Genomic DNA, 26,657 nt, shown 5'->3' on the forward strand with positions numbered 1-26,657 from the left:
CTTCCAGCTATGAATACAGCTTTTCTAAAAATTCCATCTACAAAACTAAATTGAAACAGTCATCTCAGAAAAACTCCATGCCACCTACAATGCTAATATTACAACAGGTTAAAACGTACTGGTGAAATAAGATAAATAATTTTTAAAAATAAATTTTATTAGTTTAAATAAATTTAATAAGTTTTAAATATCTGTTTGTCAACAGAAGCATAGAACAAGAGCGGAAAGAGAAATAGGAACATTAAAAAAGTTTGTTTCAACCATGGTCGTGTAAGAGTCTGTTTTGGGCATTTAACAGTTAAAGAAGCAGTGGCACGCTAACCGAGCACATTAAAACAAAGAGTTGGCAGCTCCTGAAGGAAAAGAGCCTGTGCTCCACTGTTCCAACTTGTCAGTCAACTCATGCCAGCACTCTCCCTGTCTGCCTCTTCTCCACACCCTCATTACATGTGTCTGTCTGGACTGATCTGCTCATCTGTTCAGGGACTCTTCTGACAAGTCAAAAATTCTGCCTCTTTCTGCTCTGGAATTGGATCAAATCTTCTCAGCGTTTTTTTTGTAGCCCCACCAGGAGGTTTTTTGCTTATGGTCTCATTCTGTTTGCCTTCACTACCTGTCTGTTTTTGATTTGTAGAATGGAGGAAGCTGAATTGCTGAAAGAAAGATTCCAGGCCATAACAGTAAGTGCTCACGGTTATAATTCACTATTTAAAAAAAAAAAAAAAAAAAAGCTTAGAAGTAATATGAGTAATGAGCTGCTGTGTGTTTGCTGAGTAATGATTTATCCCAGGACAGAAAAAGAAAAGACTTTATGTCTGCTTGAAATTGTTGCTTAATAATTCTAGTTTATAAGATATTGCTTTAAGACAGTTAAGTTGACTGTACTGACTTTATTATGGGTTGTATTGGTTGTACTGCATTTTAAAATTAAATTCAAAGCAGTGAAAGTATGTGTGCAAATCACTGCTGGACGGTCTAAAACACACATTACTGTCATCATACTGAATGTTTGCCTGAAGGTCAAAAGGCAGCTAGAGAATTCCAGAACAAATCAATTTTCACATTTCACAATGTGAGGTTAAAGATTTTTCATTTGCACTGTGGAATTAAATACAATTTCTGAATTATTAATGACCTGTCATAAATATTGCTGTCTGAAAAGTAAAAAAGGACAAGCTCGGATTAAACAAATTCCTACCTGTCAGTTTTCAGAGAAAGGACTCAGTGAAGTTTGTGCTGGAGACATTAGAAAACATTTTCAGTTTCTTTTCTAAAAGGAAATCTGAGTGGTGGTTTCTAGTGTGTAAAGGGAACAACTAAACTATTTTTAAAGTAATACAACCTGATGTTATAAAACTTGGTTGAAGCCAAATCCTTCTCTGATTTGAACTTATTCAGTTACAAAAAACTTAAACTGTAACAAAATTTGGCCCTCTGAGATGAAAGGAAACCTCTAGAAGGATCACTCACTCTTTTAGTTAATAACAAATAATGGAAACAAAGGTCTTTGTCACCTTCCTAACATGATAGATAAGTTGTGAAACACTACTAGAATAAATGATGGGCAGAATTAAAAAATACCTTCTTGGAATCAAAATAAATGTAAGAAGGCATAACTGGAAATCTATGGGAATCTAATAGGCTGGATTTTACTTCAGTTGAGTTTTAATTATGGTGCTTGATAAAAGCCGACAGGACCATTTATTGTATTTACTTGAGACCTGACACAAGCCCACAGTAAGGTAATTTGAAATGTTTCAGAGAGTTTAGAGCACATTTGCTTGTTTAACTGCAATGTTGCCTGAACCAGGGTCATAACCTGGACTTTGTCTGCGGTGTATGGACTCCAAAGATAACAGCTGCTTCTGCACTCAGAGCACTCCAGGCCTCACAAAGTTTTATGCTCCCTGGGATCCAGGGGCAGGAGTGGGGCAGCACTCTTGGCTGATGGGGGCATTTATGAATATACAGAGGTTAGCATCCTCCAGATGCAGCTTTGCTTCCAAATGAATACTGGAGCAGGTTTTTCTTAAGAAACTGGAGCAGGAGAGAAATTATATTTGGGTTCTGCCTACAACTTCATTTATTCTGTAAATAATACACTTGATGTGTAAAGGAGCTATTTGCCCTCCACTTTCATCAGTGGAGCATTCACTTGAAACACCTGGGGTGTTCTGACTGCAGAAACCAAGTAGCCTAAATAAGGTGAAGTTAGCAGCCTTGACAGCCTGCAGGAAGAGTTGTCCAGGGAAACAACACACTGCAGTTACAATAGCGAGCTCTCCCATGGCTCTGGGGAGGTTTGGCTCAAGTAACATACCTGGGAATTCCAAGTGCTACATTCCAGATGTTTGCTGTAAAGGATCTAACAGGATAGCAAGGAGCACTCAGAGCAGTCAACAGCTGCACCTGCACTAACCCTTATTGGTTTCTGTTGTTAAAAACCTGTCTCCTTGACAGCAACAGAGCCAGTAGGAGTTTTCAAAGTCTTTTGCAAATCTTTTCTCCATATAGCGAACAAAAAAGAAAACATGATTACTGTTTTTCTTCATGATGTTGTTGTTATTAAATATTTTGATGCTCCCACGGCTCTGAAAAGGAAACTCTTTCCTTTGTCATGTAGCTACCACCTGCTGCTTGTATATATAGAATACAAAAAGTAAAAAATCAAATGCCTTCATTTTGTTAGCACGGCTTTCATACTGTAAAATATGAAAACTTTAATATTTTTTATGCATAATGGGTTTTAATAACTAGAAAACTACATGAAAATAAAAATACATTAGCTAAAACATTTGCTGCTCCATGGAATTTGACAGAATGTGGCATTTGCCAGGGAACCAAGACTACTGTCTTTGGCACCACTGTAGAACATTGACACAAACGATGGGACTTGCAGACAAGATATCTCACAGACACTGCTCTGTGGATGAGATTCCCTTTCTTTCAGACAGATCCAGTTTAGAACACAATTCATTTCTGTGCCCAAAGTCAGGAAGGAGTCCCACATGTTTCAATAGGAGTGAAAATTAACACCAAGTCTTACCTCACATTGATGCACAACAGAAAGGAATGGGTGAAGATGCTCTGTCATAAAAAGCAAATCCTGCTCACATTAACAAGAGCACAACAAGAGAGGATTGAAGGACATCTGCCAGCAGCATGAGTATCTGCAGGGGCAGAGCATGAGGTTTAATAGAATCATGGCTCCCTTAGCTATCCAGGAATAAACATTTATTCTATTAGACATGCAGTCAAAGCTTCATAAAGCAAGACATGATGTGCAGACAAAGCATAGCAGAATGAACTGCAGAAAGTGTTCTAACAGGTTTTTAAAGTTATTTTGGCCCACAAGGTTCAAAAAGATTCCCCATACTTCTCAGCTTCTGGAATAAGACTAAACTGTATAGGTATATAGACTAGAGGTATAAAAGACAATCTATTTCAGCCAATTTTATCTGGATAACTGTATAATGGATATTTAATACCAACCAGTGAAATTAAAACATGCTAGAACACCAAAGGATACAAGCAGAAAACTTCCAGAGAAAAAACATTAGACATAAAAGAAACATGGACCTCTAAAAAAAAAAAAAAAAAAAAAAGGCAAAAATTTCTTTACTGAGTCGGTTCCTTATTATGCAGTTAGTTTAAAATGCACTATTTTATGCCTTTATACTCAGATTTCTTTCTGCACAGTAGTTTATGTACAAATACTCATTTCAGATTGCCCAAACCTCTATTATGTCTCCACTGGTACGAAAAGAATGTTCAAATTGATTTAGACTATTTTTTAATAGCGTAAACCAAATAAAAGTTTGTTCTCTGGCTAAGAATCTTATCCAGAACTTTTGTAAAGACAAAAAGAGTTTACCTTAAGAAATGTAATAATCTGTGAACACAAACTCTTAACAAGTTGCTCATCTAATGATGGGTTATTTAAAGGCCATTTATACCATGAGATCAGGAATATTTCCTAAGTATGGAAAAGTGTGAAGATCAGAGACCAGATACTCTGTGTTCAACATCAGGACTGGCTAAGAAAAATCCAGCATAGCAGCTTTTGGATACAGTCTCACACAAGGGTCATTACAGAAAAATTACATATTGTAGCAATCCTAAATCAGTAACTTTGTTAATTTTATAAAGAGCATTGGCAAAACACAAAATCCCTGCAGAGACAAAAATAGTATGTATTTTGAGGAAAGAGCCCCACCTGTTCTGTTTGGAGTATTTATAAAGGCAGACTAACACCATCAAGGAAAAATTGGAAAGGGTTTCTAAATAACTACTATACTTTGCAGACTGTGAGAGATCAGTGACACTCTGATGTTCATCTCCTAAATCCCAGCACAGTATCAGTAGTGCCTGTATGCTGCCTTCCATCCCCATAAAGCTTGGTGGTTTCTTCCATTTTCTATCCTATCCTTCAGAAAAGTGTCCTTAGAGCCTGTGGCCCCGCTGCTAATTCCTAATTTCCAGTAACAGTGAAGTGATTCAGCCAAGCACACCACATCTCTTCCTGTTTCCAAATGCCAGATCCTAGGGAAATGGTGGAGAACGACTCCCAGCCTTGTGTCCAGCCCTTCCTTACTGACTTTCTCCAGCCCTTACGCACAGCTGGTTCCTCAGGTGGGCTGAAAGGGCAGGGCCCTTCCTCTGTTTGTGAAGAAGTTAACTCCTTCCTAAACCGTACTTGTCTGAAAACAGACTATAAAAAAGCTACCACCTTTTTAACAGAGCCAAGCTGTGCTAATTGAAAGGAAAGAGGGATTAGCCTACAGTCAACAAACATTTCTGCACAGGACAACAGAAGATTCCATTTGCTGCCCTAAAATGTATCAAGAAACAAATACAAATGTTTCTTGATTGGCACATGGCAAGGAATCATGCCCAATAAAAGAATTTTATAGCATCAAGGCTGACCAAGACAATAGCCTATTAATACACCTTATTAAAGTTACTTTCCTTTGGCATGATTTCTTTCCCCCAGCTGCCGAGGACACAAGGTACTAAATCAGTGTTTGGCCTCACAGAGGAGCCACAAGGTTACTCCATGTGACAGTGCTATCCAAAAACAGGACAGGCTCAGGCACTGTCAGCATTCAGATATTGTTCACCCATTTCCTTTTTTCTCTAATCTGTAATAAAAAGGATTAAGGTGACACTAGGATTGACCAGCATTACACAAAGTTTTTTCCTTCTAAAATCAGCAGCCACGAAAACAGCCTGTGCACAAGCAAAAAAAAATTTTTCTTAATTGAGAGGTAGCAACAACATATATGAAGTATATTACAGTTCTCTGTTCTCATCTTTACCATTACCTAACAAAATAAATTTCTAAGTCTTTGTTTATTCCTGTTTATTTCAGCTATTAGCCACAGGATACATAAACTCAGTACTGGATTCAGTGACAGCCCATTTCATCTAGTGATGTATCACAGCTGCTCAGTGTAGGCCATGCAGACTCTTCCCTCTCCTAAATGATGCGTGGGTTGCCTTAGGAATTTTGGTCAGGACCCATTTTTAGTCTCACTCTGCATGTACAATTCTGCACAACTGTATTTTCTTCCTGTTTTTGCCCCCTACCCTTCCCAAGGCTAAATAATTTTTATTTTGCATCATCACTCCTTTGTGGTCATTAACACATTTTAATGTACTTTGGAGAAAGAGCAGTGGAAACCATTCCTGTGTAGGATCAAGTTATTGCTGTAAAGAATTATGCACTACCTAAGAACCACATAAGCTTTAAAATAAGGCTTTATTTGCATGGATTGATTTCACCCTACTAAACAACACTTACATAATAGTTTTTTTAACCAGTAATTTCTCTAAACAAAGTTATATTGTTCTTAATTTGTAGGACAAAAGAAAACTGCAAGAAGAAATTACACAGAAACGTCTAAAAGTAGAAGAGGAAAAAATGAAACACCAACATTTAAAGGTAAGTAAAGTGTTAGATTTATGTAACTAAAGATAGCCTCAAGCCATACAGCATGAATAAAGGTTGGGGATTTCAGAATGCAAATCTTCAAGCATTTAAGTCGAGCTTTTACTGTCAAATTTCCACAGCTTTGTGGAGTCTTGCCAGGACTCCATTTGACTTTAATAAGCATCACTCTTTGAAAAAAATTACACGGGGGAGCTAATGTTACTTGATCACTTTCATGGCATAAAATGAGATCATAACCAGGAAAAAACTCACAGATGAAAATTAAGCCTCATATTTCAGACTGGGTGTGTTCACTCCCTAATCCCACAACAGCAACCTCACTTGGTACAGGGTACAGCACAATCATGAGGTCTAATTGCATTTTTTCCTAGAAAAAAACCCAACCTATTTATTTGGCTGTAGTCTTTTGTCAGCTTGTTTAATTATTCTTTAGTAAAATAATGCTGTTTCCTAGTATATTTTTTAAAAAAGTATAAATGTTACAAATATTGTTCTCAAATATGGCCTGGTAAACTCAGATTACAAAGTCCAAAGGTATAAGAGACCTAAAGATTCAGCTCTGTAGAGAACTGAAATTGCAATGATTTCTACCCAACATCACTATTCTTAAAATGTTTACAGCAGTTTGGCTGTATATGTCATTTAGGGAAATGAGAACAAAATCTATGCTTCTAGAAATATGCAAGACTTGGTATTTTACATACTCTTTTCATTATGTGAGCAGATAAACAGTCTCAAGAAGATCTATTGAATCTAACACCAGGAGCGTGGCATGTCTCCTCCAGCAAATGTGAGAAAAGCATATTTAAAACAGACTCCTCTTCAAAATAGACGCCAGATCCTGAGTCTCATCCACTCTTTTGTGTTGAGCCAAAAAAATGAAAAGCCACGATAAAATAGCTCACTGGGCCAGGCAAGCCAACACACAGCCATGCCCAGGTTTTATTGGAAGGTAGTTACTCCAAGGACAGGCTTGACCATTTGTGTAACATCTTGTCTAAAAGGGAGGGGAATATCTTTTCCAAGCTCTGTAACCTCTGAGTAGCAAACATGTGACTCCTCCATCATAGCTACATTGAGTACTGAAAGTTATATTTCAAGTTTCCATGTCTATAAATCCAGATGACTCTTTTGCCCTCCTTTATAGAGGGATAAACTGATCTGTTGTAGACAACCAGCTAATCCTCACTACTGCTGTGTGCAGACAGAGCCCTAGGGCAGTTTCCTTACAGTACATTTCATAGCTAAAATTAATCAGCAGACCTTTAAAAGTTAAGAATGGAAAAACCAACCTTGCACTTATTCTGAAGAAATTTATGGAGTTTTTAGAGAGGCTAAAATGCTCCTGGAAAAATACTTCTGAAATGGTTTTATTTTGGAAGAGAACAGAGGATGTGACTTCTCGGCCTATTGTATTGTATTGATTGAGAAATCATACAGATATCACACAGAAAAGCTTTTAAATTAAATCAGTCCTGTTGAATAAAAGAGGCAAAACAAGGATCTGTTGAGGAAATTATTCACTTAGAAAGGAAGAATCAAGCACACATTTAAATATATACTGTAAGTATATACTTACACACACACATATGCTGTACAAATACATACATATCATTAGTTATTTGGAGAACACAAAATGTAGACTACTTTTTCCAGCTCAGGAATAAGACAGGCACCTAATATCAAACACAACATTAGTACATGAACATCTTTTGCTTTATGCCCCAGGAGCTTTGTCCCTTAATGAACATTCTTGCTTCAGCCTAATTCAGGTGTTTCAACAGAGTCAAACAACAAAAGGATCCAGTGCATAAATTGCTTCAAAACAGATTTAGACTTCTAAAACATTTAAACACTGCAGTAAATTGTATTGAGGGATCATTTCCCTAGCGATTCAGGCTGATTCCATTCATTTATACACATACCAGTTGTGTGAATGGTGAAATCCAAATATCCATGTTCCATTAACATAACTCACACCTACGCCCTAGGAAAGTATTTCAGGTTGGTAAATCTCACTGCCATAGAGATGTTTGTTAGATGGATATCACTATCCTGTTCCTCATTTTGTCCTTCCTATTTATAACCCTTAGCAACAGGTTTATTAAAAGGTTGTTAGTTTGGTTTGTGGGTTTTTTTTTGATTGGAGCTTTTCTTTGGTATGTTTTTTGTTTGTTGCATAAAAAAGAAATTTTAACTTTTTGCAAATAGGAATCCCTGCTCTGGCTTCTCAATGATCTTGTTCGTTGTCCCCAAGCAAACTTCTTACTAGGAAGATACAGATGAGGCATCATGACAGGTCTTAGTTATCTGGTAGAAGTGAAGAAGGAACATTTATTGCCTACATGTGCACTTTTCTCAGATGAAGTGGAGGGTGTCCAAGCAAATACAGCTGTGTGGACAGGGCTTCATAGAACTACAAGGGATGTTGGGGGCTGTTAGTGTAGGTACAGGGAAAATTTTATTCAGTATTTCTAGATGCATCAACAGCTAATCTTTCCTTCTACTTGGAATCCTTCTCACTGAAGCAACAAGGGAAAGGATCAGACAATTATTGGAAAAGTGCAGTCAGCACTGATTTGCATGTACTTTCTAAGAGCTTTTACAGTTTAGCTTATTAATTTTCAGGCTTCTGACATGCCTGAACTCCATTAGTACTACCTTGTAGCTGCTCGTCACACTCCTCCTCCTTCCAGTAGTTAACAGTGTTGAATCACATTTTTTTGTGAAAAAATATGAAAATTACTTATGCCGTCCCCAAAATGTTATAAGGTAAACTGCCATACCCCGGGAGAGCAAGACCCACAAACTCAAAACATCTTTGCTCTCCAGTGAAGGATGAATCTTTCAGTCCAGCCTTGTTAAGGATGGTAGTGGAGTTACACCTGGAGCACACACTGTAAATTATTCACAGAATCTGCAGGATATTGTTGTAGTGCTTTTGCCGTGACCATGAACCACAAAACAAAGTGATTACTTCCCAGTACTCTGGCCCCTCCCAGGGTTTTATCACATCCCAGTGTACGAGTATCCCTTTCCCTTAACACATGGAGCCTAACACAAAATGAGAGTGCTTTCATGTCAGTGCTATGACACATGCACAACCTGGTTCTGAGCTAGAGACACTTTGTCGTGGAAGGAAATGTTAGACAGCAGAAAAAAACCTGTGAGGCCCAAAGCAGCTGCTCCTGCACTGGCTTGTGTTGCTGCCTGGAGGGACCAGACCTGAAACCGTCTTTTATTCAAAGGTTGTTTCCAAACTAAACAATGTGCCATTCTTTCAAAAATGGCTAATTAAATGAAAAAGCTTACATGGCATTTAGTTGGGGGTAGCAGCAAACTGCTCAAAAAACATGCAAAAATAACCCTATTGTGTTACACTTGTATTTAGGGAGTTTGTTTCTTGGGCCTAACCCTATACATACAGAAGCTTTTGTTGATTTCAATAGATGGTATCGGTTTCTGAGGTCTACAGTGCCAGCCCCACTCTAAATCTTACAAGGAATTATAAATTTATTTTTTGAGACATAAGTGCTAGACTAACACTATTCCAGCCAAGATAAAAACTTCACTTTTCTAGAAGCTGCACTTATCATTAAAATCAAAACATCTTGATAGAAAGGCAATTCATAACTATGTGCCCTCCCTCCAGCTTGAGAACACGGTATTTTCTGGTCAGTAAAAGTTGTGCCAACACCAGGCTACCTGCATCTACTAGTTCATGTAAAAATATCCAATTAAAATATGCATTTATTTCATTAGAGCCTAAAACACAACCATCAGGAAGCGCTGCCAAGTGATTCTACAGACAGAGTCAAGGCTCAGGCCATCAGTTTTGAGCAAATCATGTTTACCAAGATTTCCTAGGATCCAGTGCTGAGAGACAGAATATTGTCCTGCAGGCTAAGGCAACTGTAAACTTTACTCTCACATCCCATAAGTGAAAAAATTAAAAGCACCACAGAGTGCACAGACTTCTCAGCAAGCCTGTTTTAGACACACTTTCTATGACATTACACGTCAAGTGGAAAATTGCTTTTAACTGCAATAAGGTCCTACATATATATTCCTCTGCCAGCTGGGCCTCAGTAATAACCTCATGGAAAGTACACAATAAATAGAAAAGTGTAGGAAGAAACAGTTTAAGTGACTCAACACAGGATGCAGGCAGGGATTCCAACAACCCCTGCAAGCAGCACTGAGGTTAATGCAGCCTTCTCACCAGTGCTGGGCACACTCTGCCTCAAGCAGCAGTAGTCAAAATTCAATGTAATCTCCAGCCACATCCTGCAATTAACAAAACTGCATAGGGGGGAAAAAACAAAAACTCAACATGGAAATTAGTCAGCTCAAGGTATCTAAATAATAACTGGGACATTCATGGTTAATTAAAGACCTATATATGTGCTCCTTTTTTGTCTGTTGAAAGAGTATTTCTAAAGAGTCCCAACTCCTTCCCCAAGGCAGCAGCTGCATTTATGCCCCTTAGTTAGACTGAAAGGAGTAAAAAGGGTGCAAGAAAGTTGGCGTGGTTTACAAGTTTTAGCCTGCAAATATGAACTTCTCTCCAATAACTTTTTTTTATACCAGGAGTATTTTTGAGAGCTCTGCTGACTTTCAGGTACCACCTTTTGTAGTGTAAAGCAGTTGTAGGAAGCACAATCAGTGCATATAACTGTATTTTTCAGAATTTGAAAGCACAGCTGAGAGAGATACACTTATCTGTGCACATGCAATGCACCCACTTGTAAGCCACCACTGCACAGAAAGAACTCCACAGGCACTTACCAGGTCAGGACCTAAATACCTAAGCTCTGGATTGCCCCTGCAACAGCAGCTCTAAATACACAGCAGGTCTGCTGAAACACTAACCAAGCACCAGCTGCCCATGCTCCACCTTTCCACTGCTCCTCTTACCCTACACATCTTCATTCACACATGAACGTGAGTTCACTATCATAAGCACACAAGATCCTTTTAAGTTCCAGGGGTAGCACTGCATCACTAACTCCCTATAGATCCCTTACTCCTATATAATCTTATTTACAGAAACTTCTCATCTTTTATACCTCCTTCCAGAGGCTATGCAATGCCAGGACCCCAGAAATTAGGGCTACTGAAATAAAACTGTTGTGCTTCTGACTGGAGCCTTTCACATGAGTCTGTTACATGTATGGTTGTACAGCTGCTTTGCTTTATTGAAGACACACAAATCACTGGATCCACTTACCCATATTAATCTGTTAGGGATAGCAGCTGACATACTTTGCATTTCTGTTGGATGAACTAATAAAATGGGGCATTGTTGCTGAAGACTTTGCTTTTAAGTCCATCTCAAAACACAAAAGTTGTTCAGTATTTCTCTTCCAGTGGCACCCACTGTGGTCAGGTTGCCTTATGCTGTATAGATCACAATGCTGTGGATCACATCTGTGGCATCAAGATAAATACAGCAAATGGTTAAATACCCCAACTTTCAGCATTCACTTACTTGTCTATTTTTCCCCATCAGAAAAAGGCCTTGCGAGAAAAATGGCTCTTGGATGGCTTTAGTTCTATGACTCCTAAAGAAGAAGAAGAAATGCAAAAGCAGAATCAGGAGGACCAACAACGGACTCATGAGCTGGAACAAGACATCTTCAGGTTGGGAAGTACCCCTGCCCTTTTGTCTGGGTTAAAATGGTCCCATCTTAAAAGTCCTACCTTATTTTGTAAAAGATGAAAATGTCAACAAGTGCTAAACACATGCAGAGTAAAGCAATTCTTGTCATGTTTTCTAGTTAGTCAGAATCAGAGAATATAGAATGCAATTTTCCATACCGTAAATTGTAACAAACTGCACAATAACTATATGGTGGAGTATTTGTTTCTCTAATTTCAGATATCCTTGCCATGCTGCATTCGGTAGGTGTAAACCAAAACATGGGCTTGCTCTGGGATAGCAACTGTTGAATCAGAACTTCAAAATAACAATACATTTTGAAAGTTCTTCAGTTTCACTAGGTCCTGGCACAGCCTTTAATACCTGACTTTCACCATAATAGCACTTCAGAACAGTATAGGCTCCCTAGCCCCATTACAAACACTTCAGTTTTCTGTCTGTTTTATACTCAGTTCCATCCCAGAAACCTGCTATAGCAAAGGTCTTTTTTTGCCTTTCATTAGAGATGTTTCTACAAATCTCATTGCCTAGTGCTTCTCTGTCCCACAGGACTAACATTTAACTGCAGAGAAAGTCTCATGAGAGACTCTTGTTTACTATGGACATGGTTCCAGGTGCTTTTTAGCTCCAGTCAGCCCTTCTCAAGTACCACAGAGCTGTGTGCACAGTCAGCACCTTCCCTGGGTCCAGGCATACTGACTAGTACTACCCCTTAGCATCACGAAAAAGATGAAATATTCTTGTTCCTTTAGATTCTGGAAAATTTCCTCATCCTTTTTCAATGCTTCTTCCTCTATTTCAATTCAATAGCATTTTCCACTCTACTTTTCCTCCACTGTCCTCCTCCACACACACTTTTGGCAAAGCTGTCACCAAGATTACTTTCTCTGGTGATCTCCCATCCTCTTCCCTCCTTACTCCATCTCTGACACAGATAATTACTCTCTTGGCTGACAGCTAGCAGCCTAGTGCTAGTTCTTCCTATAATTATGCTGACTTCTTGCTCCAAAGCACTTTCTTTACAGAACATCTTTTAAACACCTCTGTAGGATTCATTGTTGCAGTGGTAGGAGGCAGACAGCATGCCCTGAAAACATCCCAGGAGGCTGTCATTTTGAAGGCATGTTCATCTGACAGTGTGAGTGCCAGAAAAGAACAGCATCTAGAGCTAGAACAGCTAAGGAGTAACAAGGAAATGGTGCTGAACAAGCATTTCCCCATCAGACCACTGGAAATTCAGCCCTTCTCTAAGCAGTGAGAGGAAAGGTTTGATTCAAAGCCCTGTTGACCATGAGCAAAGCCTGCCTAAGAATTTAGGCAGGTTTATTCACATGTCTTTTGCTATAAATTATCACTCCCTAATAATTGTTTAGCAAGGGCATCTAGAAAAACATCTACATTGTCTTCCAAATAGCATTACATCTTGTTTATACACACCCAGGCCAGTTTCAAACCAGCCAGCAGTGATACAGAAACTTAGGAATAAAGTCCACTAATAAATATAAGATATGCATCATACAGTTCTTGCACAGTGCTTTTGCTATGCCATAGATATCACCAAAGCTAACAAAAGCCTGTCTGACCTTTGACCCACCCTGTAAATCAAACATGGCTAAACTGATCATGTAGAGACATCATACAGTAGAAAAAACAAGGTGAGAGGCTCAGTAGAATTATTTCTTCTAAGCATCTGACTATTAAAACTCCCTTGATTCAGAAATTCACTTCACTCTGTTGATTATTCTCTGTGTGTTTCATCTTCGGTTAAAAAAAAAAATATTAATCACTTTAAAGACTTCTTGATTGCCTTAGACAAGTCTTTTTTCTTTCTGCTGAGAGGACAATTGCAATTGTTGGCAGATTATTACAGTAGTGGCATGAGCCTTGCCATCACCTTCCTAAATGGGAAACATTCTTTACTTGGGTGTCAAATTGAGCTGGTGTATGTGTGCTAATCAGTCCAGATTTGAGCCTTTTTTTTAACGAAAGAGTGAAGTTCCATTCTTTGTATCAATGACAAAACAGTGAATAGAAAGCAGTCTGAGCCACCTTGGAGACAAATGGCTGAATGCTTTGGCTACAGACAAAAAATTGCATTTACATTAAGTGTCCTTTTTACCTTCTTTACATGTTAGAAATTTCAGTGAACCAAGTGAGCACATCCTTGGTCAGGGTACAACCTGAATGAAGAATTAAGAGTCCTGCTTTCTCAATTTTAAGCTAATAACACTCATTCTTGATGGAATTAGTTGCCAAACAACGTATTTAAAAATGCAAAACAACTAAGGTCTATTCAATTGCTTGTAATGTATGAAAGCGGACTCAGGCTATACTACAAAGCTGCTAAAGCATTTGACTCACCTCAAAACATGTGAGGACTTGCTAAACTGCCTTTTCCCCTCAGTCTGGAATTCTTCAAGGTGGTATCTTACTATCTGCTTTTCATTCTCAAGCCATGTAATTTTTTATTCTGGGGTGGCAGTGATGCCAACTCCAGCAGATGAGCTGGTGGCCAGCAGCATGCAAGCAATCACCATAGATTTTCTTAAATCAGCTGTTCCTTTTGGCAGAGAAACCTTTCATTTAGTGCCTTGACTTCTAAGGTTTCTTCTCCCATCCACATCTCTGTACTACTTATTTTCCCCTCTCAAATAATCACAGCAACTTGAAAAGAGGACAAATATTCAAAGGATTGATTTAATACAGTGGCTATGTCATACTTCCGTTTCTCTCCAAAAAGATGCAATGCTGTACAAAAGGTAGTTTTTTGCCTTTATATATAATTGCTATAATAGTTGCTAGACCCTTTCAAGACAAACTGATATAACTTCATAAAAATATCATTGATTTAGGTGTTTCTAAACATTTGAACACACCGGAAGTATCCTGGCCTAACTTGTCAACTGCATGATGTTATAAGGGCTTAAATTTCTTTGAACTGTACAAATTGCATTCTTAGAAGTTTTCTTTCCACAAATTTCAGTGTGCACACTCACAACACTCTCTGAAATTGAACCATAAAACCTGTTTTTGCAAGTACAAGTGCAGAAGAGATACTTAGGGTCTAGATACAATTCCCATTACATGGGTATGAGAATTTCTCTCTAAACCCACGGAGTATTGAATCAGGTGTCTTAATTACCCTATAAAATGGGTGTTGGTATGGGTATAAGAGCATATATAAACTTTAATTTGTTTCTTGATCACCCAGGTAAATACGTGGTGTTTATAATCTTTGATTTATTTGAGGTTTTGTTTTCCTTTTCCCACCTCTCTTTTTTCAAGTATCTCCAAGATTTTTCCTCCTCTTCTTATACCTGTGTGTCTAGGAGTGTTTAGAGCCAAGACTGAAATAAATCCACAGTATAACTTAATGATTTTTCAGCTCATTATGCTTCTACGAGTTTTTAATGATTTTCAAGTTACAATAATATTGCGACCATGTCTCGTCTAAAAAAAAAAAACCACATCTCAATATACTAAACCAAGACTGTTTCATGTGAAGTGCAAAAATATGGCACATGGTCATTACTTTCTTTTATAGCTGTCCAAAAATATTCATCCCCAAATTTTTTAATTTTAGCACTGCAATCAGTACCTTTAATCAGGGTTCTAAGGTCATCTTGCAGAGCTCAGGTCCAAAGTTTGAGCAACTTTTAAATTTTTTTTAGCTTTTACTTTCATCCTGAAGGGTTTGGGGTTTTTTTCATGTATCTGTTCTGAGGCATGTGAAACCTTTGTGTATCAATAAAGAGGACGTTGTCACCAACAGATAAAAGTGCATGTAGTACCCTGTTAGTGTAGGTCCACATATCTGACTTTAAATAGGGCAAGAGCCATAATGATAATTCAGATTCCTTAGCTACACAGAAATAAATCAATATTGCTTATCATCAACCTGCATTCAGCTTTTCTAGTCTGATTACTTTAAAGGGATGGCAGGTTTTAATCATTCATGGTGACTTTGTGTAATATTGTGAATCCTAGCACACCGTAAAGAAGTCAAAATACTAAAAACACAACACTTCTTTCCCTTGGGGTTATAGGCCAGCACTTCTATAACCCTGTGTGTAACTTTGTCTCAGATCATCCAGCTGTGACTGTTCTGACTGCTCTCAGCATAACGTGCTATCACTTGCAGCTGCCTTAGGTTTAGAGTCATTGATTTCCAGCATGGATTAAAAAAATAGAAGGCATATTTCACTCAAATATGGAAGCTTTTAAAATTTCTTTTTCTTCTTAAAGTTACAAGAAGTTCTTTTAAAAAGCACCAGGAGACTAAAGTTATACAGCATTAACCTACAGCACAAGACACTCAGTTTAAGTCCCACTTCAGAGATAAATCTGGAGTTGGATTCTAGATGGAAAATTTTCATGGAAAATTGACTTCCCAACTACTTAGCTAATAAGGCAAATTCCATCTAAAACCCAGCAAATATGCATTTATGCAGAAAAGAGTAGTCTTGACTAGAAAGAATAAAAACTAGGAAACAGAACACCTGCTTTACTCACTAGAGAAAAATTTGACCAAGATTCTTTACTTTAGTGGTGTGCTTTATACCCAGACAACCAGGAATAGCTTTCTCTCTCTGACACAGATTCAATTTTTTATCTTGGACCTTTCTGTCTAGAAGTGTTTTCCCTACACTAAGAAAATAAAAACTCTTATCAGGAAAAAAGATACCTTAATCATTGCACTCAGCTTTAATATGCAAGAAGACACATAAGGGCTGGGAAGGGAGCTGTAAATACAAATCTACAGCGAGTGTCAATAGCCCAAAAGAAATTTTGACTCCTGAGCCTCAATATTCCTTTGACATAACAATAAAGGTTTTTAAAATAAAATAGCTAACCCATAAGCCAAGTCCTAACTGGCAAAATAGTTCATGTTTACATGTGGAAGGCTTTGTTTGTTGTTGGGTTTGGGGTTTTTTCTTTTTAAATCAAAATACTATTTCACACTTATTTCCCACTGTGTGTGAAATTATAAGTTGATCTTATATAAGAGCAAAGTTTGTCAAGGTAAGTAGAACAAGCTCTACTAATATCCATATTCCCAATGCACCAACTCTACAATGTTGTCCTCTGCCTGGTATTAAATCAAATGCAACTGTGATTGCAGACTGGAAAAGGAAATTGAGGCTCTGGAAAGACAAGAAATGGAAGTCTCAGCTAAGGAAGAAGCAATTTTAAAGAAATTGAAGTCTGTTGAAAAAACAGCAGAAGACATAATAAAGGTTAGTGCTATATTATTGCAGAAATATAATTTATTGCTCAATCTTCATCATATCCAGGGAAAGGAGAACTAGCTGGATCCCATGAGTGGTCATGAGCTTTTGTCTGAAGTGACAGCAGTTTAAATATGAGAGGGATCAAGATGTTACATTTTTAAGTGTCCACGTGTCTCCATTTGCTTATTTATGGGGGTGGGGGAGCAATTCCCATCTTCACTCATCTACAGCACATCTCTAAGAACAGCCCTGCCACTGACACCCAGCAACTTGGCATCTCAGCCAGAGACAGACACACCAGGTACAGAGGCTGGTCTATTCATGCTCCTTCAGGTGATGTGCCCAGCTAAACTGCATCATGCTCTTCACCAAGTCCCTGACAGAGATTATGATGCATCTTAATGTCATCATCCATTAGTCCTTGTCAAAAGGTAATTTTAATATTTTTAAATCATCTTAAACCATCTCAAAAAACACAGTGATGAAACTAAACTTCAGTTCTCCAGCTGTTCTTACTTACACACACACATTCTCTGAAGAGATACAGGGAGATAAATAAAACTGGAAAGCCTAAGTAGAACCTTTAATAAAATCTTTGACACTAACCAGGTTGGGCCACAGTGGGAAGCTAGGTCACTATTTAACAATTCATAATATTTTTGTCCTTCTCTATGTGACTTGGAATCATATTGGCAAAAGACCACAGAAATGTCACTTTCTCACTCACCATGCTCCGACTGAGCACATTTCACTTTTAGCCCCTTCTCTGTATGAAGCTGTGCACACAAAAGGTTAAAACTATCAGGGAAACCAAAGCACTGTCTAGTTAACATCTTTAAAGTAACTATCACATTCATTGTTAATGGTTCTCTTTCCCACCTAGTCTGTGAAGACCGAAAAAGCTGGATTTGAAAAAGGTACGTTTAGTCAAAAGAGCATTTTTAAAAGGTTCTTGTAGAAGTAAGTTAAAACATATTAATGCTTTGTGGATCTGTGGATCTTCTTTACTCAGAGGCAGCAGACTACATATATGCCAGCATCCCTGACCTTCCCAAGTATTTCAGACCTTCTGCACTGAGAAGTACAGCACATGCTGATATGGATGAGGAAGAAAAGAGAAAAGGTACTGCTTATTAGTAACTCCAGGAGGTGTCAATATGTACAAAAGCGTCCTATCTATTGAATCTAATACACTTTAAGCAAAGAACAGACATTACAGATATGAGACATTTGTTCTCATTTAAGCTGTGTTACCAGTTAGGTCATCAAAACTGAGAGGTGAGACAGTGGTGTAAAGTATGTTCCACTGAGAACAACTCTCTTCACCACTGACACTCCTTTCCAGCACTTCATTCCTCTGCCTGTCATAACTAACTACAGACTCCCTTCATATCATTCATTTCACATTTTCTGGCTGCACTTACACCTGTTGGGTAGCCAGCAGCAGTCTGGTTATTTCCCAACTGCTACAAAGCCTCCTAACCCTTCAGAGTGCCCAAGGCTCTCTAGCATCACAGCACATTGAGCTCTTCCAGCTGCTATTGCCCAGCATAAGACCAGAGGCCAAGGTTAAATCTGGATTTCTCAGTGTATCATGTACTGAAAACTGTCTCCTTAACAGCTGATTTTTCCTCACAGAATGAAAATATTTTTTCCACAGGATAAAAGGGGATATTCGAAATGAGAATCTAGTATATTGGTTGTGTATGTGATAATTTCACATATTTAATAATTCATTCTGACAGTTGTTCTCTGTCATTGTCAGAATCCCTATATTTCTTGCAACTACTGCATTACCAGTTTAAGCACTTATTTCTTTCAACAGCATTGTTTGCCATGGAAATTAAGGTTGAAAAAGACATGAAGACAGGTGAAAACACGGTGTTATCAACAATACCTCTTCCCTCAAAGGAGTTTAAAGAGACAGGAATTAAAGTCTATGATGATGGCAGAAAGTCAGTCTATGCAGTGTCCTCAAATGGGAGCACAACACAAAATGGGATGGATGAACTTGCTCCTGTTGAAGTGGAAGACCTGCTACGGCAGGCAACTGAAAAAAATTCTCAGTCTCCCACAGAGTACCATGAACCTGTCTTTGCAAACAAATTCTGCAGGCCAGTTACTCCTCAGAAAGACAAATTAGAACCTGGACCAAAACTGGAAGGCACTAACAGAAGAGAGATGAATGGATTTAGCAATCATCAGACAGGGCTCTCCTCCAAAACAGAGCCCTTTATTCAGCAAAATAAAGAGAATGGCCTTGATCTTCCAAAGGTAATACAACCAAAGTCTCCTTCTCCAGTAATTTCTCGTACAGAGAAGAAAATACACACTAATCCTGAAAACAGGATGATTCATAATGAAGAAAGAAGTGCTGCATATGAGGAATTAAAACCTTACCAGAATACCAGGGAAAGACACAGTGAGACAAGGTTTTTAAATCCCTGTGATCCTAATGAAGCATCCCCTGCACCTCAAGACGAGGAAGATGCTCAGTACAACATAGTGCAGGCTGTACCTTGTTACGTGGATGAGTCTGAACCTGTCACAATGGTGTTCATGGGTTATCAGCGCATTGACGATGACGATGCAGAAGCAAACCAGAAGCTGTCCCAGTATGATGGGGTTATCCGTGCAGAACTAGTTATCATTGATGACGATGATGAAGATGACAGCAAAGCTGAGAAACCAGCATATCATCCCATAGGCCATTACAGTCAAGTTTATCAGCCACCAAACAGGAAAACCACAGAAACCCAACAAACAAACCCTGTGAGCAGTCTGGGTGCAAGCCTGAACAAAGTACCCCACAAAAATTCCATCTCCCTGCAAGAACAAGAGGAACGCTTAAGCTCACCAACACACCATGCTCATCTTCACAGCCAGATGTCTGGGGATGGTACAGAAGATCCCTCGCTAACAGGTAACAGGAAAGGAAAATCGTGTCACTGCTGTTTGCTCATGTAGCAAATTAATATTGCTCTTATCTGCTGGCAACTGTGTCACTTTTTATATTGTTTGGATTGTTTCAGACTAATATGCTATTAATAATTTTTTGCTCTTGTTTGTTAACAAATACCAATCTACATTTTGGATCTATTGAATTATTTTGTCTTTAGCAATGCACTAGTTACCGTATCAAAATTTGGAAAATAAATTATTGCAGAAATGCCATTCCTGTAACCTTCAAAGATAAAAAATTACTCTCTTCCAAGTTCCATTAATGATACAAAAATTACCAGAATTAGTTTTCATTTCTTGCAGGTAACTAACAGCATTGCTACTTAACAATTCCTCCTCCTTCATTGGCATGTTTTTCTGCCTGTCTGCATTCCAACTACTTCCTAGGTCATCCAGGTTACTCCCTAAATAAGAAAGACTGCTTAATAATCAGCTTTACTTTGTATTTTTGAGAAATCAACATTGCCAATATTGTCTTAATAGTGATTATGCAAGGTTTAACATTTTTTCATTAACCTGAGTTAGACATTTTTATAGCTTCTGAAAGATAATGAAACAGTTTTCATCACTACACACTGTTAGTCCAATAGTCCACAGAGTTATTTTTGAATACTTTTTATATTCTATTAATACATACAGTATCTATTTCTTACTATAAAGTTTTATAATAAAGGTTCGAAAGTAATAGAAAAATCTTACAGAAATATAGAAAACTCTTCTTTATGATTATGTTGCACTTTAATGCATACAATTAAACTCCATTTAAGTATACTTACACAGCAGCAGATTTCAGACACTAGTCAAATTCCACTTGAAGGAAAGAACACTCTCATTGAATTACAGGAAGATCAGAGTCCTTATGCCACATTGTCTCTCTCCAGACAATTTGCAGCAAAAATATAAAGTTTAGACCCTGCCTAAAGCTGTATTGATAGCCCAGGAATTCTTTACACTACATGTAAAGCCAGGAGAGAGGATGATCTCTGGATCATGTAAGAACTTTCAAGTATTTCTGCATCAGTCGGCAGTGATTGGGAAGAACTTTTCAGCAAGAAAGGCTCTCAGCTTTTAAGAGTATCAACATCATGGAGTCAAGCACACAACAGCCAGAAATATTCCAGCAGTGCTGCCCATCCTTTCTGATCAATAAAGCCACTACACTTTCCCATTACTTGAGAGGACCTTTGCTTTCCTCAAGCACCCATCCTGCCATCTGTGTACTTCCCTGTGTTCTCCAGCACCAAGGGCTGCTGCCAGCAGCTCTTATGCCAGCAACTGGAGGCAGATAGTACAGGCAAGATAAATCACTCCAGAAGCTGCTCCAGCCCATTATATTTTGGGGATTAATTCCCCCATCACATAAGTATAGGATAATGGAGAAGGGACACTCACCCAGCCATCAGCAGGTTTCTGCTGAAACAGGTCATCCATCCTACAGCCTGCTGAGGGGGTGCTCCTGAACATGTGCTGGGGAAGAGTTGTCCAAGTAGTAACTGCAAGCTGGCAGTGCCATTCAGGTGGGTCATATACAGGCCATGAGATGTTAGCTGAGCATCTCCATCTGTACCAGCCCTCTCTTATTTCTGTCCCTCAGGAGAAGCAACTGAAATTTCTACATTTTTCCCTTCCACTCGGGCACTTCCCAAACAATCTGAGTTCTCTCCCATTTGAGGTTAGCGGAAAACAAATATTGACTTTTAGGAAAGGAGACTAAGCACAAATATAGCAAAGGTATTTGAGAATCTGTCCTGTAAATCTGCATTTGATTTCAGCCATTTACTTTATAACTATTCCACCAGTAAGAAAATGCCCAGCTGGGAAAAATGGATCCCAACTAAATTACAAGCAGTTTGGCAATTACCTCAAAAATTCCCTCACTTAGCACTGCCTCCAAGTGAGTATCTTCATGCCTCGTAGAATTTGGAACTAAGCCATATTCTTCTTTAGCCCTCCGTTTATTTATTGCCACTCCCTGGGACATTTTTGATCAGTTCAAAAAGCCAGGAAGTGACTCAGTCTTTCCAAGCAGCCCTATAATCCTATGGAGACTTCTAAAAGGGAAACAAAACCAGGAAAGCTTCTCGATCTAGAACAATGTATTATACAGAGCTGTTTCTTAGAGAAATATATTGTTTTCAAAGCAGCCATTGATGCCCACCCTAGCAGGTTCACCCTAAAGGCCACTAGAGAAAAGAGTGGAGTCAATTACTTTTGGTAGCTCATCATTCATTACTAAAACACCAAACAGTATGACAGAAAAACGAATCCTCTCAGAAACTAAAGCTTTGGGAAGCACTTGCAGCATTTAAACATTAAGCACTGAGGACTCTGAAAGGCAATGGAAAGCAAAGAAGCCAAGGCCAGCATGATGGCCTCTCATGTGGCAATTTTTCTTTAGGAAAGAAATGAACCTTCAGAACAAGTTACTAAATTAGTTAGCAATGGCCAAGGACAAGGCAACAGACACATTATTCCATGTGCCAATCTATATAGAGACACATGAGATTAAATTAGGAGCTTTTCATGCCCACAATCTTACAAAGATGTCGGGCATACTTCTTTCCATATAGCAGCAATTTTCCTTCCCCTACAAGCTCTTTTCCCCCACCAGATATCTCAAAGTATGTGCCCTGGGAAAAACCAAACAGAGAAAAGGATGACAACACTATAATTGGTACACCCATATTTGCATTATTAGAGGTTATTTTCTTCTTTAAATTTCAGGCAAATTCATTCAAGTGCAAATGTTTTGAAGACACAATACTCATTAGGGAAATGAAAAGTCCTTAGGAGGGAACAAAGGCTAGGCATAGTGAAATGAATAAGGAAATGCAAAACTAAAGCTGAATAAGCAGCAAAATCTACTGACAGTGTGGAACAGGCTCTCATGGGATATGAAGGTCCAAGGCTTTTGGCAGCTAGCTAGTCTAGATGAGCTATTTTTTTTCCTACCACTGGAAGCTTTGCAACCTTCAAAAAACACAATAGAGACAGCACCATTTGTGTTGAAGAAGATAAAATATAAAAATCATTTTTAATGAAGATTCATGCACACCATCTGTTTCTGTAATGTATAGAGCATGACAAAAACAAACTATGAGCTCTAAGTGAGGCATCAAACTGACTGTTCTCAAACCACGACCAGGGCTTGAATCCTTCAGAATTTCTCAGCCTGTAAAAAGTACACAGTGTCTTTGTAAGAGCTAAGGTTAACATCAGTGGCTCTATGATATAAAGTTACACTCAGATGCTTCTATGATTTGCATCAACTTCAGCATTCAAAACATAACTTGATTTGGACACTTGCTGACACGTGTAAATCAAGTAAACAGCTGCTTTGACCCCTCGTGTCTCAGCACAGAGACATATTCAGGGTGTAGGAATGAGACGTGCTATTTTTGGGGACTCTTCAAACTAACAGGTCAGAGTAATGGAGATTATTCCCATTGCATTCTCAGATCAACAATGTGCTGGGGAGAAGCTTTTACATATCAAACAACAGCATTATATTGCTGTTCTAAAAATAACCTTAACATGAAATCATTGGCCTTGCACTGTCCCTTTCCAACTTACCCACATTATACCCAGTTACAGACAATAGCTGTACTAGTGTTTATACAGGTACTGTTACTGCAGCCCATGAAATCAGGAACATGACTAACTCCCACCCTGACTCACAGCACCAGGAAGACAGGAAAGTTTTCTGTGAGCATCACAGAAAAGGAGGAGGTTTCCAGTTACAGCTCCCACTGAGGAGTTTAGTTTAAACAAAGAGTTTGTTTAATTATTCATGCGTCCTTTTAATCTGTCAGCATCCAGTCAAGGGCAAAACCAACTCTGTGTACTGGGTTAGTGAAGGTAACAGAGCCAAAACAGAATAGAGCTGCGCTAATTTTTAAATAGCAGTTATGGAGTAATTTCTTAATATACTCACTTTATTGCAAAATTACCTGAACTAACACCTTCTACTGATTTCTTTCTGTAACACTAAAACAATGCTTATTCTGCTGGATTAACCACTGGAGGTATGTGTATTCTTCATTTTTCTAAATAAGGAGATTTTGCTTCAGAAACAGAAAGAAAAACTTAAAATGCAATGGCTTTGTTTTATTTTTGCAGCTCTGAGGATGAGAATGGCAAAGCTGGGGAAAAAGGTGCTTTAACAGCTGTAATGACATGGAAGTATAATTTATCACTCAAAGCAGATAAAGCTAAGAAGACTTTCTTCCACATACTTTTTTCTGGATCATAATACTTGTTTCACTACTCTGTTTCATGGGCTATTTTGCCCTCTGCATAATGCAATGGACTTTAACAGACTTTCAGATTTGACCAACTGCCACATACACACAAATCACATCCTGGATTTTGTTAAAAGTAGTGGGAAGTTACCTAAGGCTATAAATGCAATGTGTATAACAAGTATGAAGACGTGCATACCTGTTCTCACAATCAGAAATATGCTGTTGCTATATACACAGAGCAGATAAACACCTATCTCCATGGAACTTCATGGGACATTGTTTCACATTAAAGTGTGCCAATCTATCTGATTTTGCTGTTCCAGCATTCTTTCTGTAAAAGCACTGATTAATAAAAAGTGAAATATGAGAGAGGAGCAGGAGGAAATGTAAATATAACAAGTCCTTTCCAATTACACTACCTTGGATGAAATGTAAAGCATTCCTTTTTAAGTGACAGCAGAGCAAACCAAATATAATTAAGCCAGCATATTAAATATTTAGCCACCTTCTAGAGCTCCACACTCCATCCCTCTATGTTACATATCTCAGTGTAGCCATCCTCACACCCTGCTCTCTTCACCATCCCACAAACATGCTGCCCACCCACAACCTCACTGCTCAATCCTGTGCATCATAATACAAACAGTCCGACCTCCTGAGCATGGGTTCACCTCCCAGATTGCTGAGAACGCTCTACTTCTCCAAGAAACTGGTTGCCAGAGAGGCAGTGCTTGTCGATTAAAAAAACAAACAAAAACCCCCAACCACAGAAAAATACCCCAACAACCACAGTGTTTAGGTTTCAGCTGGCTGAGGAGCTGAAGTCAGCAAGCCTCCCACTAGAAATACTGAGTTGCCAGTAGCTTGTCCTGCAGCTGAAAACCAAGATCTGTTACAGATCTGTGCAGCCACTGCTGGGCACAGTTCTCCAGCAAGTTTCAAGGATCCCACCAAAAAACAGGTTAATTCTTTCCATGTCATAGGGGTGGTATAAAAGGAGGTAAAAGTAGGTTCAACCACACCTAGAAAAATCACATCCAGTCAGATTTTCCAGTACATAGTTCTTGGAGAGAAAAAGTGCCTCATAGCACACTACACCATTATACTCAAATCAGTACAACAGCTTTAATTCACTAGGTCTTAGCCTCATTTGTAACACTAAACAGAAAGTTCAGGTTGTGTTATTCTGGTATAGCTGACTTAAATTATGCACCAGCAAAAAAAAAAAAAAAAAAAAAAAAAAAAAAAAAAAGCGCTATAATTTTTTGCTGGTATTCTTTTCAAAGCAGAAAACTGAAGTTACTACCTCATACTGAGGCACGATGGTAGTAATTGACTGATTTGTAGCCTCTAAACACTTGGTGGCTCCCAGTCTGATGTGGTAATAATCTCAAATTTTAAGACTTAACAGAAATGGTTACCTGGAGAGTGGAATAGTACATAAGAATGAATAAATTTTATTATAGTACACTTCCTATATGTCTAGCCTCTTGTTTGTTGTTGTTGTTTTATAGTGGGTTTCTTCCTTATGCTTCTTTTGTTATTTGCTGGTTGTGAGAGCAGGTGGCTTCAGCCTCAACTCTTAAGGATACACCAAAAGATGAGAATAGGTGAGTGATATGAAGTATCACAAACAGCAGCAGATGGCTAAGGACATTCATCCTCTGCTCCCCCAGCAGCCTGTACTATTAAACTTGAATATGGAAAAGGGAGCAACTACCATCACAATACTAGTCAAAGTAGTTTAAAGGAAAGACTGAAAAGTTTTGTGCTTCTGGAAAGTAGGAATGACTGCTACAGCCCAAGAGCTTTCCTGTATCAAGAACAGAAATACAAGGTGGCAAATCATCATTTCAAGTGTCAGTAGAGATGCCATGCAAAGCTCTAATTCATCATTAAAGCCAAGTGATTCCTAAGGTCCCACAACAGTCTCCTCACAAGAGAAACAAGTCTCTCTGAAGTAAAGCTGAAGCTGCAGCCCTTCTTAAGTGCAGTATCTTTGCTGTGGGATGACTATCATAAATAACTGGTTCAGAGTGATGCAGTTGTGTGGGTTTACATTATGGAAAGTCACTTTTGCACAGCACAAGAAAGAGCAGCAGAAGCTAGACAGTGGCTGAACTAGGTCAGATATGAACTAAAAACAGCTGGTTCCAAGCATGTTCTGAAGAATTCGTGCTGTGCCACTTACTCAGGTATGTGCAACAGTTTCCCACTTCACACAAACCTCTTAGAGAAGTCGGAATCAGATTTATGTGAGCAAAGAATTTCTTAGACCTACTAGGTCATCCATTTTAACCATCCTTCCATTGCCTTGGACACTTCTCACTTCAGCCTGCACCAGAGGTCTAAAACCACAGAGGTATTAACTTCTGCATAGAAATGCAGAATACTGCTGTTTTTCCTTAGTGATTGTTGTTTATCTTCAGTTGTCTGGAAAAGAATATACCCACAAGACAAAACCATCCATACCCGCTCGAACAAAAGCTTAAGCATAGATATCAAGCAACCACCGATTCCAGAATGTCTATCTGTATGAGTTAGCTTGAATTTAAAGATTGAGTTTCTTAATAAACCTTGAGAATTTTTCCAGTTAGTTCATTTAG

General features: G+C 38.5%; 1 protein-coding gene across 1 annotated transcript; it reads left to right on the forward strand.

Annotated features, from left to right (window-relative positions):
* The first annotated feature begins 356 nt into the window (after positions 1 to 356).
* On the forward strand, positions 357 to 25,524 carry PALMD (palmdelphin). Its single transcript, XM_014884891.2, has 8 exons — positions 357 to 680; positions 5,864 to 5,944; positions 11,466 to 11,596; positions 16,738 to 16,852; positions 17,730 to 17,763; positions 17,859 to 17,969; positions 18,672 to 19,769; positions 23,927 to 25,524. Exons 1-8 carry the CDS (start codon positions 636 to 638, stop codon positions 23,968 to 23,970), a joined length of 1,659 nt encoding a protein of 552 aa, XP_014740377.2. The 5' UTR covers positions 357 to 635; the 3' UTR covers positions 23,971 to 25,524.
* Positions 25,525 to 26,657: the final 1,133 nt, after the last annotated feature.

The sequence above is a fragment of the Sturnus vulgaris genome, chromosome 9 (assembly GCF_052056855.1).
Source record: "Sturnus vulgaris isolate bStuVul1 chromosome 9, bStuVul1.hap1, whole genome shotgun sequence".
NCBI classification, from domain to species: domain Eukaryota; kingdom Metazoa; phylum Chordata; class Aves; order Passeriformes; family Sturnidae; genus Sturnus; species Sturnus vulgaris.

Excerpts from the sequence above, each read along its gene's own strand:
- PALMD (XM_014884891.2), top strand. The coding sequence starts at position 636 with ATGGAGGAAGCTGAATTGCTGAAAGAAAGATTCCAGGCCATAACA. Across the intron at positions 16,853-17,729 it reads CAGCAGAAGACATAATAAAG|TCTGTGAAGACCGAAAAAGC; the intron begins GTTAGTGCTATA and ends TTTCCCACCTAG. Across the intron at positions 19,770-23,926 it reads AGAAGATCCCTCGCTAACAG|CTCTGAGGATGAGAATGGCA; the intron begins GTAACAGGAAAG and ends TTATTTTTGCAG.